General features: G+C 51.7%; 1 protein-coding gene across 6 annotated transcripts in view; it reads left to right on the top strand.

Moving 5' to 3' along the window:
- The window catches only part of LOC113212748 (muscarinic acetylcholine receptor DM1), a 95,529-nt gene that overhangs the window by 44,056 nt on the left and 37,284 nt on the right, over positions 1 to 14,189 (top strand). For all 6 annotated transcript variants that reach the window (XM_052273417.1, XM_052273413.1, XM_052273415.1 and 3 more), the window contains exons 2-3: positions 6,608 to 7,030; positions 7,651 to 7,892. In XM_052273417.1, coding sequence (XP_052129377.1) covers positions 6,702 to 7,030; positions 7,651 to 7,892 — 571 coding nt within the window. In that variant the 5' untranslated portion in view covers positions 6,608 to 6,701. The remainder of the gene's footprint in view (positions 1 to 6,607; positions 7,031 to 7,650; positions 7,893 to 14,189) is intronic.

Here is a 14,189-nt window from a genome sequence, read left to right as displayed (position 1 = left end):
GGGGGTAGAGGCCGGACCCATCACCTCTGGTTGCTTAGTACTGGGGAATTGGATCGGTGCGGAAGTCCATCAGAGCACGCCACCAACACTAGCCCCGCCAGCCCCACCCCAGCCAGCACACGAGTGGAGTGGACGTCCACATTTCGGCCCGCTCTTGGTCCTGAATAGTAATTGCTTCCCCCCGATGCGTATGTCCGGTTCGCCCGTGCGCCGCCCGGTCGTCGCCCACTCCTGGCCGACCAGCGCCTGGACCAGCCTGACGCTTCTCTTCATGACTTTACGACCCGTGAGCAATAAAAACTAACCGCGCGCTAGATTATTTTTAACTGCCCCCCCCCCCCCTGCCCCCTTTGCCCATATCACGACTCTGCATTGAAGGCCCCCTTCTCTCTCTGCGCCGTTTGGATGGCCAGACGGAGCCCAGATTACTGTGGATGTGCTGTTTGTATTACTCTGCTGTCCCCCATGACCCCCACCCCCCACCCCCTTCCACACACACACACACCCCTCGCACTCGACTCTCCGCAAAACTTTATTTCATTTTGTCGGGGTACGGGTTTCCTTTGTAGACCGTTACATTATTGATGTGATTAAGTGTTCAACTGCTCAACACTTCTAAGTGTGCAACTCGGTAGGTGTGCACTTGCGAGTGTACAACTTCTCGGTTGAACACTTCCTTAGATTGGACGCTTACTGTGTAGGAATTGCTCAACCGAGGAGTTGCACACTTGCAAGTGCACACCTACCGAGTTGCACACTTAGAAGTGTTGAGCAGTTGAACACTTACTTTATCAGTGTGGACATTCACAACTCCAATCAACATATTTTCGTTTTCTCCATGAATGAAAAAGTCAGCAAAATTTGAGGCTACATATTGTAAATAAAATAAAAAACCTACCCTCGTACCTAGAGAGCCTCCTGGATGCGAGGCGCACACTCGAGCAGCACCATCGTCGGGTGGGCGGGACCGCAGCAGCTCTGCGGCGGGAATTTGACAAGTTACTGAATATGCAGATGGTGCGAAGTGCGCCGGTAAACATGCTATTCGAGTTTAGTACGGTGCTGCGCAGCAGGGCGGTTTAGTTTCCCTCTCTCAGTCCCTGTCCTCGCACAGTCCTCGCAAGAGGAGATTCGGTCCTGACTGCCATCCTTGTCCAGAAGACGTCCAGTTCCTTCATGCCCGATACATGTCGGTTCCCGCTCCGTCATCAGCAATTGCCTTCATAACGTAGACCGTATAAATCAAAATTCGCTGACTGAACAGAACAACCACTGAGCTGACGCTGGCGGAGAAAACTTTGTTCGCTGACTGCTTGTTACTGTTCGTGCTTCGATAAAGGAAGTCTGCGAGAGAAGCTGTCATATCAGCCCCTTGTAAAGCACTGTCTGTAGTTTAAAACAAAATGACGTCATGGCGTTTCCTTGGTTTATCGATGCCAGTCGACTGAATTGAATAGACTTCAGAAGACCGCTACGCCGTGTGCTGCGATTCTTATTTTCATGGGTGCCAAGGACGATGACCGATGCCATAAAGAGAGCCCGAGCGGGAGAGGGAGAGAGAGAGGGAATTTATTTGCCCCGCGGGTCAGGGGCGACCGTCTCTTGGGGAGCTTCGACGGAAAAAAATTAGGAAGAAACGGAGTGGGAAAGGTTGGTCGCGGAACGATGCTGAATGAGCAGCGGGAAACCCCAGTTACAAGAGAAACATCGCGGCCGTTGTGTGAAAGTATATAAAGATGCATTGTAGCCTAAACACCGTCTTACATGTACTTTGGACGTTTATCGTTTAAAACTCTTTTACCTAAACTTCCAGCGTCCTTTATCTGACAATAAGTTAATTATTATTTCCCCTGTTATTTGTTTGTTATTTTCCCTGAAAGGTGTTTACAAAGTAACAGTATGAAATTGATGTGTAGTTGTTGTTACTTTGGGTCCTATAGTATGTGTCCTCATGATACGAATAAGGTCGTGCCGTCGGATGAGTTTTTCACGTTCGAACGGGGGGAAGCGTAGAAGATGGCGGTAGCTGCGAGAGTGGGAGTCGGACGAAAAAGGGGGAGGCTGGCTTCTAAATGGTTCCCGCCCTGAAAGCTTCCGCCAACAGCTGGAGGAGAGGCTAGGCGCCGGGCTGGGGGAGGTCCGCTAGGAAGATGCATCGGAAGTGGAGACCAAAAGCACGAGCCTCGGCATGCGCCTGTGGTAAAGAGTCGATGAAGGAGAAAGTAAAGTCGTTGGGTTGGGATTTGAAAGTATTCCGCAGATGTAATTCAGTCAGTTGGGGCTTATCTGCCACGCCCTTTTCCACTTCTCTCTTTCTCGGGATTAAAAATAACACGTCAAGCGGCGACTGGGAACGGAAAGCCTCCTAGACTCGTTTGGGGGGTACTGCAGGAGCATGCACGGACGCGAGAGCCTCCTGACCGCGCTCCAGACTCTTGGTGCTATTGTGTGTTTCAAAAATAGAACTAGTTCATCAATTCCACTTACCTCATAGTACGTTGCTTTCCTCATAAAGTTCAGTAACCACGCTGAAGCATCTTCGAGACGTGTACACGGGGAGAGGGAGAGAGAGAAGGGGGGGGGGAGGGGGCGATGCTTGAAGGGGAAAGAACAACTCTCTGAGGAGCAGCAGCCCTTGTTAGCCGTTCAAGGGGAAGCTCCATGGAGTGGCAGGGGCAGGGCGGAGGCACTTTGGCGCGACTAACGAAGGCGTCGACTAGACATTACCGCTGCGCTCTGGCTTCCTGCGGTAATGTCGCTTGATGGCGTCTGTCGTTGCGCCCTCCGCCCTCCCTTGCCCCTCTTTTCGTTCTCATCTCTACCCTTTAACCCGAGGAGCTCACACCCAAAAACAAACCACACTCATTGACAGACGGTAACGAGGCATTGGTGTAAATGGTGTAAATAGACAGATGGTAAAACATACAGCCTACGCCGTAGGTAAAATATGACGATTTTAGACTTGAAAAACCTTGCGTGCTCGTGCGGCTGGTGCACCTACTTTGTGGGCTCGTACTCGTAGGGCTGGTTCGCCTGGAGGCAAGAGCTGTTCAGCGCGCGGCAGCCTTCCCTTTTGGAGGCTCTGGTTGGGGGGCGATTGCTTTTTTTTAAAAAAGTTGACACATTTTAGGTCGATCAGCTTGGCTTACCTCGAGTACTTTCGCCCTCTGGCCGTCCACACCCTTATGCCGCCACTCTACCAGCGGACGGGTCGCATATTGAAACGACCACTGCGGAGAAAAGTCTGATCCTCTCCTCCTGGAACGAGGGGCGTGGTAGTGGGGTACGGCCGGGCGACAGAAAATACGGTCCAGCCATTCCGAAAATGGCGTGTTTGCCCAACTCAATTTATCGCAAAAATTTTCCGCCTTGGATGGGTGGACGCGGCGCGCGGCCTGGGTTGGAGGAACAGAGCCAGTGCCTGACGGTCGCACTGTGAACCCAACAGTCGACCATGTGGTCCACACATGACTACGCGCGGAAACGCACAAGCAACGAACAAGTGTATGATGGCTATGTACCTATCTGGCGGACGGTTGACAGCCATGTGTCTGGTAGGGTAGGTCGACCGCTAACCTTTTCGCCATCCTAAGCACTAACCAGCCACTACGGGTATGACCTTTGTCACTTGAACTAGAAAGTTAGCTGGCGCAGCTAATATTGTTACCCATCACGAATCTAGCTAATCCTTCTTTTCCGTGTTGCAGCAGTAGGCCTGGCAGGCACAATTTTTTAGAGTCATGAACTTGCTGGCCCTAAAGAAGGATTTCCGGAAATCGGCTTACTTCCTAACAGCATTAACAAAGCTAAGAAGGGCACATATTAAAGAGCAAGGCATTCAGTCCTTTGCCGCCTTAAACTAGGGAATTTTCGTTTCCTGCTTGAAGCCGTTATTGACAGGTTGAGTTCGATAAAAGTGGTCTGCTGACAGCTGCAAGTGGTTCCTCAGTGCCCCTGCCCCTGGTATCAAGCGCGCTGTTGGCCTTGTTGGGCGTGGCCCGGCCGGGGCGGCCCGGCGGCCCGTGAGGTGAGCGGGGAAATGGATCCCCCTCATTGTGAATGATATCACAGGCTGTCGCGGCTGTCGCGCTGCTGCGGCGCGCTGCTGCGGGGGTGGCGTGGCGTGACGCACTGTGTGGAGGTATCAAGTTCCTGACAGATGAGAGATGGCTCGTCTCGATAGCCCCCTCCCCGCGATGTTCGTCTTGTGAGGGAGAGCAGGAGGTGTGGGCACATCCGTCTCTCCTCGCGTCTCACCTGGTGAGGCCACCCAGGTGATGTGGTGTTGAGAACGGGGACGGGTGGTTAGGAGAAGGGATGGGGCTGCTGCTGCTGCTGCAAAACCAGGAGCAAAATGTGCTGATGCGGCTGAAACTCCTGAGGTGATTTTGGTGTAATTACCTTAAGTCGGAAACATTCGTGGGGTTGACACTTGACAGTGTGGGTAGTTTTTTCAAGTGTCTCTCACAAGTCCCTTAGAAAAACAATGCCGCCCTGCACCGCCAATAACAAATCACTAATTTTGGGAATGTCCAACTTTTTAACATGTGTAAGTGTGCACTAGTCCAAACCGATTTGGACACTGCGCCTTGTTTGGTGGCTCCTACTTAGAGATATGCCTCGTGTTTATAGTTTTTCAATTCGTTCCCACTCACCTTCGCGTAGCTAAAACTGATGGGATTGGTTTACAACAAATAATTACTTCGACGGAATAAGCGGGCGCCATCCTGTGCTTGGCCGCCACTCCAATGTAGTGTGCTAGTGGGATAGAAAAAGAGGGAGGGGTGGGGGACCCCAGCCCACCAGCAGTCCCGAGCGTCCCTAGCCCGGCGGGGTTCCCAGACAGCCTTGACATTGCTCGGCTGCCACGATGGACCGGGACTACGGGACGGACAGACGCGTGCCTTTGCTCTGCCCGGGCCGGGGAAGTGGGGCGGGCGAGCTGTTGTTGGGAGATGAAAGACGGAGGGAGGAAGCAAGGAGTTGCAGGAGCGAGGAGAGAGTGAAACTGGGAGGAAGCAAGGGGTTGCAGGAGCGAGGAGGAGGAGGGAGAGAAACGGGGAGGAAGCAAGGAGTTGCAGGAGCGGGGAGAGAGAGAAACGGGGAGGAGGCAAGGAGTTGCAGGAGCGAGGAGAGAGAACATACACAATGAGTAATACTGTAATCACCAGTAATCACTGTTATTCCTGCTGCATAAACACGTAGGTATTTTTCTAAAAAATGAATCAGTACAGGTCTAAGAGTGTCCGAATTTCCGTTTACCTTTTGCCACAGAACGACAGCAGAAGTGGGAAGGCCTCCTGGACCTCAGCCGCCAGTTGAGCAATGGATTCGAGACAAAAACTTGTCGAAACACTGAGTTGAAACTCGCGCTATGTGGCGCCCGTAGTCAGGGGGAATTCGAAAATGGAAGATATCTCTGCTTTGCCAGGGCGAGCGGACCTGAGCCGGAGCGGAAAAGGGGGCGGGGGGCGCACTCGTGGCTGGTCAAGCCCGCGCCGCCCGGGAATGCTAGGCGATGGAACGTGTTTTAATATAACTCTCCGCTACGGAGTTATGCCCTTCTGAAGAGCGAAGAGCAGGAAATAATGTCTACGGAGAGGGAGGCGGACAGAGAGAAGAGCGAGGAGAGCATTCCACAGGAGGAGGCGGTGGCGGCTCCGGCAGCGGCTCCAGCAGGCCGCCGGAAACCTGATCGTTTTATCACTGGAATGCCGGTCTCCCCTTCCCACCCCACCCCCTCTTCCCTCGACCTCAACACTAGGCACCGGCAGAGAACCTATCGAGAACCGTCCGCGGTAGATCGGCAGCTGAACTGCTGGTGGAAAGGGTAGGGGGGTTCTCCTAGGATCCAGCGTGTACTGCAAAGAGGGCCGCAGTATAGTTTTGGGCTTCACTGGAAAATGTCTACAAAGGCATTGTTTGGTATTACAAAGAAAACGGAAGCATTGTAACACAAAGCGAAATTTCTTCGTAATTCTGAAACATTCCTGTGTAAGTACTAAGCTATGCGAATGCGGTTGCACGGCTACAATTTTAACCACAACCGAATTATTAACAATATTTACTTTTCATAAGTCTGGAAATATAGACATTATTTATTATTGGTCCGGCATTGCATTTCCATGCTCCCCCGGCCGTTCGAGTGTGGAGAACCATGATGCTGGAATGACTTCTTTGCCCCCTCCTCAGTCCTTGGCTGTGCCCTGGCTGCCCCGGCCCCCAGGAGGAGCTCAGGTGGTCCAAGGGATGGGCGGTGGGAAGATGCCATCTGTCGGGCGCTCTCCCAAGGAGGGCGGGCGTGGGCGCCGAAGCTGCTGCCGGGGTGGGGTGCGCCAGCTTCCGAACAGAGTCTGAATTTTAATCTGGGACCTCCTGTTTGACGCCGGCGACGCTGCGGACGGGGATTGGAGGACGGCACAGCGGGGATCGTCGTGGGTCTCGCATAAGGCGTTTGGAGAGAAATGCAGAAAGATGCAGAGAGTTGGAGGGAGTGAGTTCTCACCACAATATGTTTAAATTTTCCTCACAAAACCCGACCGACCCTCACGGCTGCTGTTCATAAGACGCGTTCCTTTGACTGACTTTGGCATTCTCTCTGTTGCAGCGGCGGCATGTGACGGCCCTGCGGAGCCCGGCCCCGGCGCGGTGCCCGCGGGCCATGCGGCGGTAGGGGAGGGGAGCGCGCGAGGCGAGCGGCGATGGAGGGGCTGGCCACCGTCGTCGCCCTCGCGGCTGAGAACCTGACGGCCTCGGCGGGCCCTTCCTCGTCCTCGGCCGCCTCGCCGACATGGACGACGCCGCCGTCCCAGCTGTCCTCCTCATCGCCGTTCGCCGAGGACGTGTTCAACAACATCACGTCCACGGAGCCACCCATCGGCAAGTCGCGCTACTCGGTGTCCGAGATCATCGTCCTGGCCATCTTTGCGGGCAGCCTGTCCATAGTCACCGTCGTCGGCAACTCTATGGTCATGATCTCGTTCAAGATCGACAAACAACTTCAGACCATCAGCAATTACTTCTTGTTCAGGTAAGCATTAGGTTGTCTGTATCCTAGCTATTTTTAGAAACACAGTTTTAAAGACGTCAGTTCACTCTTGACGCCCCCGATCCCAAGCTTGCATAGCGGTCCATCGGACTCCAACCAACAGGGGCGGCCAGATGGTCGTGACCTCGGCCCTGACGCAATTATCAGAAATGAAATGGGAGCAAAACCGTCGGCAAACCCAGGCTCAATTAAAGGGACTCGGACCATTATTAGCGAAACCTAACCCCAAAACGCACCGCGAGTTCATGGCGAGGTGGGGACTGTGGCGCTGTGCGGTTCATTTGGTGGTCCGCCCCGCCTCGCCCCGCCTCCGCCCCGCCTCGCCCCGCCGCGTTGCGCCTCTCCACGCCGGGAGCGCCCCGGTCAGGTAGGCTGGGGAAACACGTCGTGTTGTCCTTGCGGCGTCGGCTTGTTAGTTTGGCAAACGCTCTCCTCAAAGGCCCTCCTCCCCCACATCCCTTTCGCTGGCCCCTCTTGTTCGTTGCCTCTATCAAGTTCTGCGGCATGAAAAAGGGTGACGCGGGTTTAAGAAACGTAGCGTTCTGTACATTTCGGTTTAACGGTTTAGAATGGCCCTGACCACGACCCACGTCTTTCCGCAGCCTGGCGGTGGCTGACTTGGCCATCGGTCTCATCTCCATGCCGCTGTTCACCGTGTCGGCGCTCATGGGCTACTGGCCGCTGGGTCCGCACGTGTGCGATGCTTGGCTCACCTTGGACTACCTCAACAGCAACGCGTCGGTGCTCAACCTGCTCATCATTTCGTTCGACCGCTACTTCTCTGTCACCCGGCCGTTAACCTATCGCGCCAAGAGGACCACCAATCGAGCCGCCATCATGATAGGTAAGTACGGAACGGGTGCTGGATATCAGGCTAGCTCCTCAGGCACTACGACTGTACTGCGTGACTGTTATGGGTTCTGCTCTTCTCCCATAAGTTCAGAAAAATGCCGGCAAATGCACTTTTACTTCTTCAAAACCAAAGATGCAAAACAGTACAGCTTCTTTGAAGTAGTGCTTTGGAATATTGTAAGGGTGCAACTGTTTTAGTTCCTTCCTAGTTTGGTCCGATTTATCTACATTTTTCTCGCTGTATAATACTTTTACCCCAAACTCGCCCCTTCGCGTGATAAGAGTAACTTGACCCCGCCGACACCCCCCCCCTCTCTGGCCCCTGTTCTCCTATCAACGTAAAGGCCATGCGGTTTTCTGAACGAGCCCCATAAAGAAGCCAATTTCGAAGAGAGCTGCTGTTGGCCGATACGAACGCTGAACGCCTCACGTGGCAGGGAGCGTGCAGACGCGTGGCCGGCGCAGACTCAGCTGACTCGCTCGCGATGATTGGCCGTCGTTATTTGTCGCTCGGTGCCCCTGTGCCCACCCACCTGCTACGAGCGCTGCCGCCTCCGTCGTGGGGAGCGCGTAACTGTAAAATGGTCTCGCGCATTGAATTATTTGCAACTATTTGAGGAGTTCGATTTTTTTTTGTATTCCAAAGAATGTCTTTGTATTGTAAGTGTGTATTTTCCAGCTCTTTCACTCTAACAAGGGGACTCGGGGACTCATACAAGTGTAAATTCCCGAATCCGTTTAAACTTTGCGGGGTTTTCAATGTCGACTGCATCCTAAACGATTGCCGATAACAGTTCGTACCCAATTTTATATTTTGGTTACAACCTAAAGCAAGGGTGCTGATTTGCCATGCACCCCCCGAGTGCGTGTGCGGTGCGCGTGCAGCCGATCGCTGCGAGACGCGGCCCAAGGCCTGGAGAGACCGACCCCCCCGCTGACCCGCACCGATCCCCTCATCTCCCCCTCTCCAGCCCGGAACTCATTCCTCTGCTGAACCCCCATTGGTCGGGGAGCTGTGGCGGTTTACTCCCGAGGAATGCCAAAGAGGTCCGGGGGGGGGGGTGCCGAGGAGAGGGGAGCGGGGCGGTGAGTTCATTGAAGAGTCCGCGTGGCAGGATAGGCGATGCAGGACACATTCTCCAACAGGAACAGCGAAAACGATCACAGTCAAATAACGAGAAAGGAAGTTAGAGCCAAAGCCACAGTGAAGTAGTATGGGGTTAGTATGGCCAACGTATTCAATGCCAACGGTTTAGGGATCATCCAGATAGTACGCCCGTTTTTCTCATATTCGTTCGGCAAATTACGGGAGTTGGGCGCCTGCGAGGCGCAGGGTAGGCTGTCCCGCAACACAGGAATGCGTTGCAGGCAGTGTGTTGCCTACCTACCAGGCGCCGTAGGAGCAGGAATGGGTTGAACTCGTAAGTTTCATAACGGGGAATGACGCGGACGCAGTTCTAGACGATGCTTTTTTAAAGCAGCTTCCTGCACTCAGAAAAATCGTTTCTTGTTTCAAGTAATTTTTTCCTGGCTTTAAGTGCAGGCTGCCAAAAGATGAAAGTTACTCTTGAAACAAGCAGATATTTTCTTTCGAGTAAGAGAACAATCTTATTCCAATGACAAAATTGCCTAGTTTCAATGGTGAATTTCATCTTGTGTCAGCTTGCACCACTATTTTACTATTTTTATGGGTGTGTCGCTTGTACAAGTTGGCCGGGTCTTCAAGGGTTTCACATCTTCACCTCGCGATACTGTGATACGCTGCGATACTTTGCTGCAAATACCAATTTCGTTCTCACGCACAATAACTGATGTGTACAAAGGATTTCGAGCAATTGTAATTCAAACAAGTTCTTGGTAATACGAAGAGACCAGATAGTATTACAAATCAGGCTCTTCGCACTACGAACCGGGGGCTGTTCGTATGGAGAACAATCGTTTGTAGTATAGCTGCTCCGCCTTTTATGTACATTACAAACTACGATAGGGTGAATAACGCATGCACCCATAAACACTTGGTGTGCTTGTCATACGATCGCTCATCAGCTAAAAGAATCAGCCAACAGATGAAAATCATTATTTCAACTGATGACTGTCTCCGCCCCTCAACAGCCAAAGCGGGCGCGCAGACTGTCTGGGTGGGGCGGCATCAGTTGAGGTCTTCAATGCGAAGCGCTCTCGGAGCTCAAGTGCTAAGAGTTGTTGGTTTTGGAGAGCGGCCGCGCGCAGTGGGGTGGGGCTGGTGCGGGCTGGCGCTAGCTGGCGCGGGCTGGAGAGGCGGTAGGGGTAGACAGGTGCGGGGGCACGGGGTAGAAGGGGTTTGAAGGCCACTATGCCATGCGGGAGGGGGAAGAGAGATGGGAGGAAGAGAGAAAGAGAGGGGGGATCCGCGCGCCGCTCTGCGCGCCTCCTAGCCCTCCCGCCACCTTACGCCACCACTGAGTTGAGGTCGTTCAAACAACTCAAGTCATTCGCAAACTTTTCCACCTTCCCACTGGGAAGGAGGGGTGGCGACGGCGCGGCGGCTGGGCCACTGGCAGCGCCAGTGCGGTGGAGGTAGGGCACGTGTGCATCAGGGTCATCTCATGCAGTCGGATCATGCCCAATGATTTTTTTCTAAGAAATGCAAGTGCATAGACTTTTCAGTAGCTTTAACTCTTGTTAAGCAGAAAGGCAATCAATTAGTAATTGACTAGTCGCATAAGCGCTCTAGACCAGCGAACCAGTTATTAGAGGCTGGGGGTGAGGAATGCTGTGAGGCGCGACGCGCCCTAATAATACCAGGCCTCCGCCGCCCCGCTCGCTCCGTCCTCTTCTCCCCTCCTTTCGCTAGACCGCCAGATTGTGCGCAAGCTGTAAACGAATGCCACAAGACTGGCGATATTACGCGCACTAACGATTTTGTTTCAGCTTTGTACAGTCGTAAATTACTTTTACACAATTCGTACAAATTTACGAACAAAAAATTGCACTGGACGTGTACTAAAAGATTGCCGTTTTTGGAATAAAATTGTCCTTTTTCTTTTAGAGCGTAACCTACACTGATAAACCAAGTGTTCAACTGCTCAACATTTGTAAGTGTGCAATCGCAAGTTCAATACTTGCAAGTGTTCAATTCAGTAGTAGTACACTTGCAAGTGTTGAACTCGGTATTTGTGCACTTGTAAGTGTGCAACTCCTCTGTTGAACACTTCCCTTACAGTAAGCGCCCGGTATAGAGAAGTGTACAAAAGGAGAGTTAAACACTTACAAGTGCACAAATGTTGAGTTTAACACTTGCAAGTGTACTACTATTGAATTGTACACTTGCAAGTATTGAAATTGCGGTTGGACACTAACAAGTGTTGAGCAGTTGAACACTTGGTTTATCAGTGTATTCAAAATTGCGTGTATGCATGGATAAGTTCATAATACTTCAGTGTGCACAAGATGAATCCGCGTCCCCGTACCCGAACCGCTGCCCTCGAATACCTTTTTTTCGTATTTGCGAATGGGAAGCACCCATTCACCCCTGGTCAGCCAGCTAGGGCTCTTCAGGGTTAGAAGCAGACAGCTTGCTGATTGATTTACTATAACTTACTAATAGAAACTTTATATGCATTTGTATGCACATAGTTGTTACATTGTATAACACGTATAGTATTCACATATCCAGTCAGACTCTTGAAAGTGTGCAACATAGTGTTGAACACTTGCATGTGTACGCCAGTGGGGCACTAACCCAAGTCTGATTTTAGTGCCCCTGTATAGACACTAAAGGGCCCTATGGGTTCCAAAAAATAGTGCCTTTTGGCAGTTTTAATGGCTTTGTAAAAAGCCACTAAACCCTTAGTGTTTTTCAAAGGTAGGAATAATTAACACCTTTGTTTTTCTAGTGTGTCTGCATCCAAGGAGGGATTTAAAGTAACATTTGACACATCCCAACCCCACCTTCCTCCCCGACCAGCGAATGAATGGTGCTACGGTGGTGCAGTCCTCGCTCGGTCCGCCTGCCTGTGGCCCTCGCAGCGCCGCACGTACCGAAGGATAACCTTGGAACAAACTTGAGCCATATTTACGAACTCGCCTTGGCGTCGTGTGCCTCTCTTGCTTCATAAGAAAGATCTCCTGGGGACGTTCAGGGGGGGGGGGGGCTAATGGGAGACGTAGGAGAGTATCCCACCGTTTTGTCCTTCGGCCTCAAGACTTCATTGAGGTATCATATTATAACACATGTAAGATGTCTGAGGTCTGCCTTGCTTCTGCAAGCATTGCTCCCCAAAAGATTTTTTTCTAAACGAAATAGTGGGTTACTTTGCACATCCTGCTCTTTTGCTTTCTTACGGTGCAGCATTTGTCTACGCCGTGGGTGGCTGTAGGTCAGAGAGAGAGAGAGAGAGAGAGAGAGAGAGAGAGAGAGAGAGAGAACAGTTTGACAGCCAGTGCCAATTTTAAAGTGCCGCCTGCCTCCCAACCCCACCCATCCCCGTCCGGGTCGGACGTCGACTGATGCGACCTCCATTGTTTCCGCCATGTTGTCGGCGGCCATGATTTACAGCCGTTTTACGACGGAAAACTCTTTTATTTACCCCATCCTTGTTTACGCCGCTTGCTGAGCGGGACTGTTGCCTGTAGGGGCCACGGCGGTGAGAACCGCCTTAGATAGGTGGTATACCGAAGAATCGTACTTTCCGGGCCTGTCCAAGGGTCAGCTACCTCGAGTGTAACAGCCAAGACGCCCCACACGTCCACTCTAAACGACGTGGCTACTTGTTGGTGGCTCTTTTTTAAATGAAAAATTTTGGTCTGTTTAAAATGCGGCATTCGAAAAGAAAGGCCAGAATGTTGCTTATCAATGCGACCACGGCGTTTAGTGTGTTTAGCACAGTTAGATGCAGTTCTGCTTATGTGTTAACACAGCAATCTCACAGCAAGTACTGGTGAAACTGGGCAAAACCAAGGTGCTGTGTTTTACCTTCAAAGCTTTAGTGCCTGAAAAAACTGGAAATTTCTTTAGCACCCCTGGAAAGTCACCTTTGTTTTTCTGACCAAGTGACAGTACGCTCGATTTGTTCTTGAATCTAGATTACGCAATACAAATTACAGTATTAGCCTTTAGGCGATGTCTCCTTTGTCGTGGGCCTCGGCTGGGACGAGACTGGCCACGTGTGAGCCAAATATTTCGGCGTAGGTTTGCTCCAAGCAGAGTGTCCTTCCCCCTTTCAGGGCCCCACCGCACACATGCGTTGTCAACGCTTTGAAAGGCCAGGCCGTCACTCAAAGCACTATCTTGTTCCGGCCGGGCCCGGGCCTCCTCCGCCAGACTAGAGTGTGTCAAGAGCGGACCGTGATGTAGACCCACAGTCGTGAAGTCAAGTCATTCACACTTCAGCGTCATTCTGGCCGGGCCCGGGCCGGGCCTCCTCTGACAGACTAGAGTGTGTCAAGAGCGCACCGTGATGTAGACCCACAGTCGTGAAGTCAAGTCATTCACACTCCCACTCCCACGTTCTTCCGGCCGCGCCCGGGCCTCCTCTGACAGACTAGAGTGTGTCCAGAGCGAACCCTTATGTAGACCCACAGTCGTCAAGTAAAGTCATTTACACTCCCTCGTCGTTCTGGCTTTTAGCACAAAGAAACCGCTTTTAACAAATTTTCTTGTAGAACGAGCTCTATGCTAGCTGTCTTTTCACCTAGACAGGGATTCTACGCTTAGCATGTACTATCACCGCAGAAAGAATTGAACCCCTCCTGACGTCCATATATGGAATATCTTCCAAGCAGAAAGGGTTCAATTCTTTCTGCCCTGATAGTATTTCTTGTAGTTTCTTGTACTTGTCTCGTATTTTCAACGTGTATTTCAGTGTATTTCTAGTATTTCTTAAATAGGTTTTTTTTACTGTGTACTTGAGATTTCTTTGAGTTGGCTCCCTCCATTAACCGTTTCTCCGCGTCGAAAACAGAAGAAGAAAGAAAGAAGTTGCTTCAAGAACATTGCGGCCGGCCCTTAACAATACATGGACCGGCATGTTCTTAAAGCAACTTCTTCCTTTCTTCTTCTGTTTTCGTTGCGGACAAACGGTTAATAGGAAAATCTCGCAGCATCTACGTTGAATCTATGGTCAATTTCTTCGAATCTACGTGATGAGGTGACTTGACGACGAGTCGGCGTGAATAACGTAGATTCACGTGAAAGTCAACGTCGCATCTATAGGGTTCAGTGGACGCCATTTCCCATGCGGCCGCGGCTTTTGGTAGTCTTCGGTATTGAGGCAAAAGTGAGCTGCTGATAAACGTCACACGCCCTTCC

Source organism: Frankliniella occidentalis, unplaced genomic scaffold, assembly GCF_000697945.3.
Source record: "Frankliniella occidentalis isolate FOCC.00 unplaced genomic scaffold, Focc_3.1 Scaffold270, whole genome shotgun sequence".
Lineage (NCBI taxonomy): Eukaryota > Metazoa > Arthropoda > Insecta > Thysanoptera > Thripidae > Frankliniella > Frankliniella occidentalis.
Note: the sequence above shows the minus strand (reverse complement) of the source record. Positions and strands in the feature narration are given on the sequence as shown.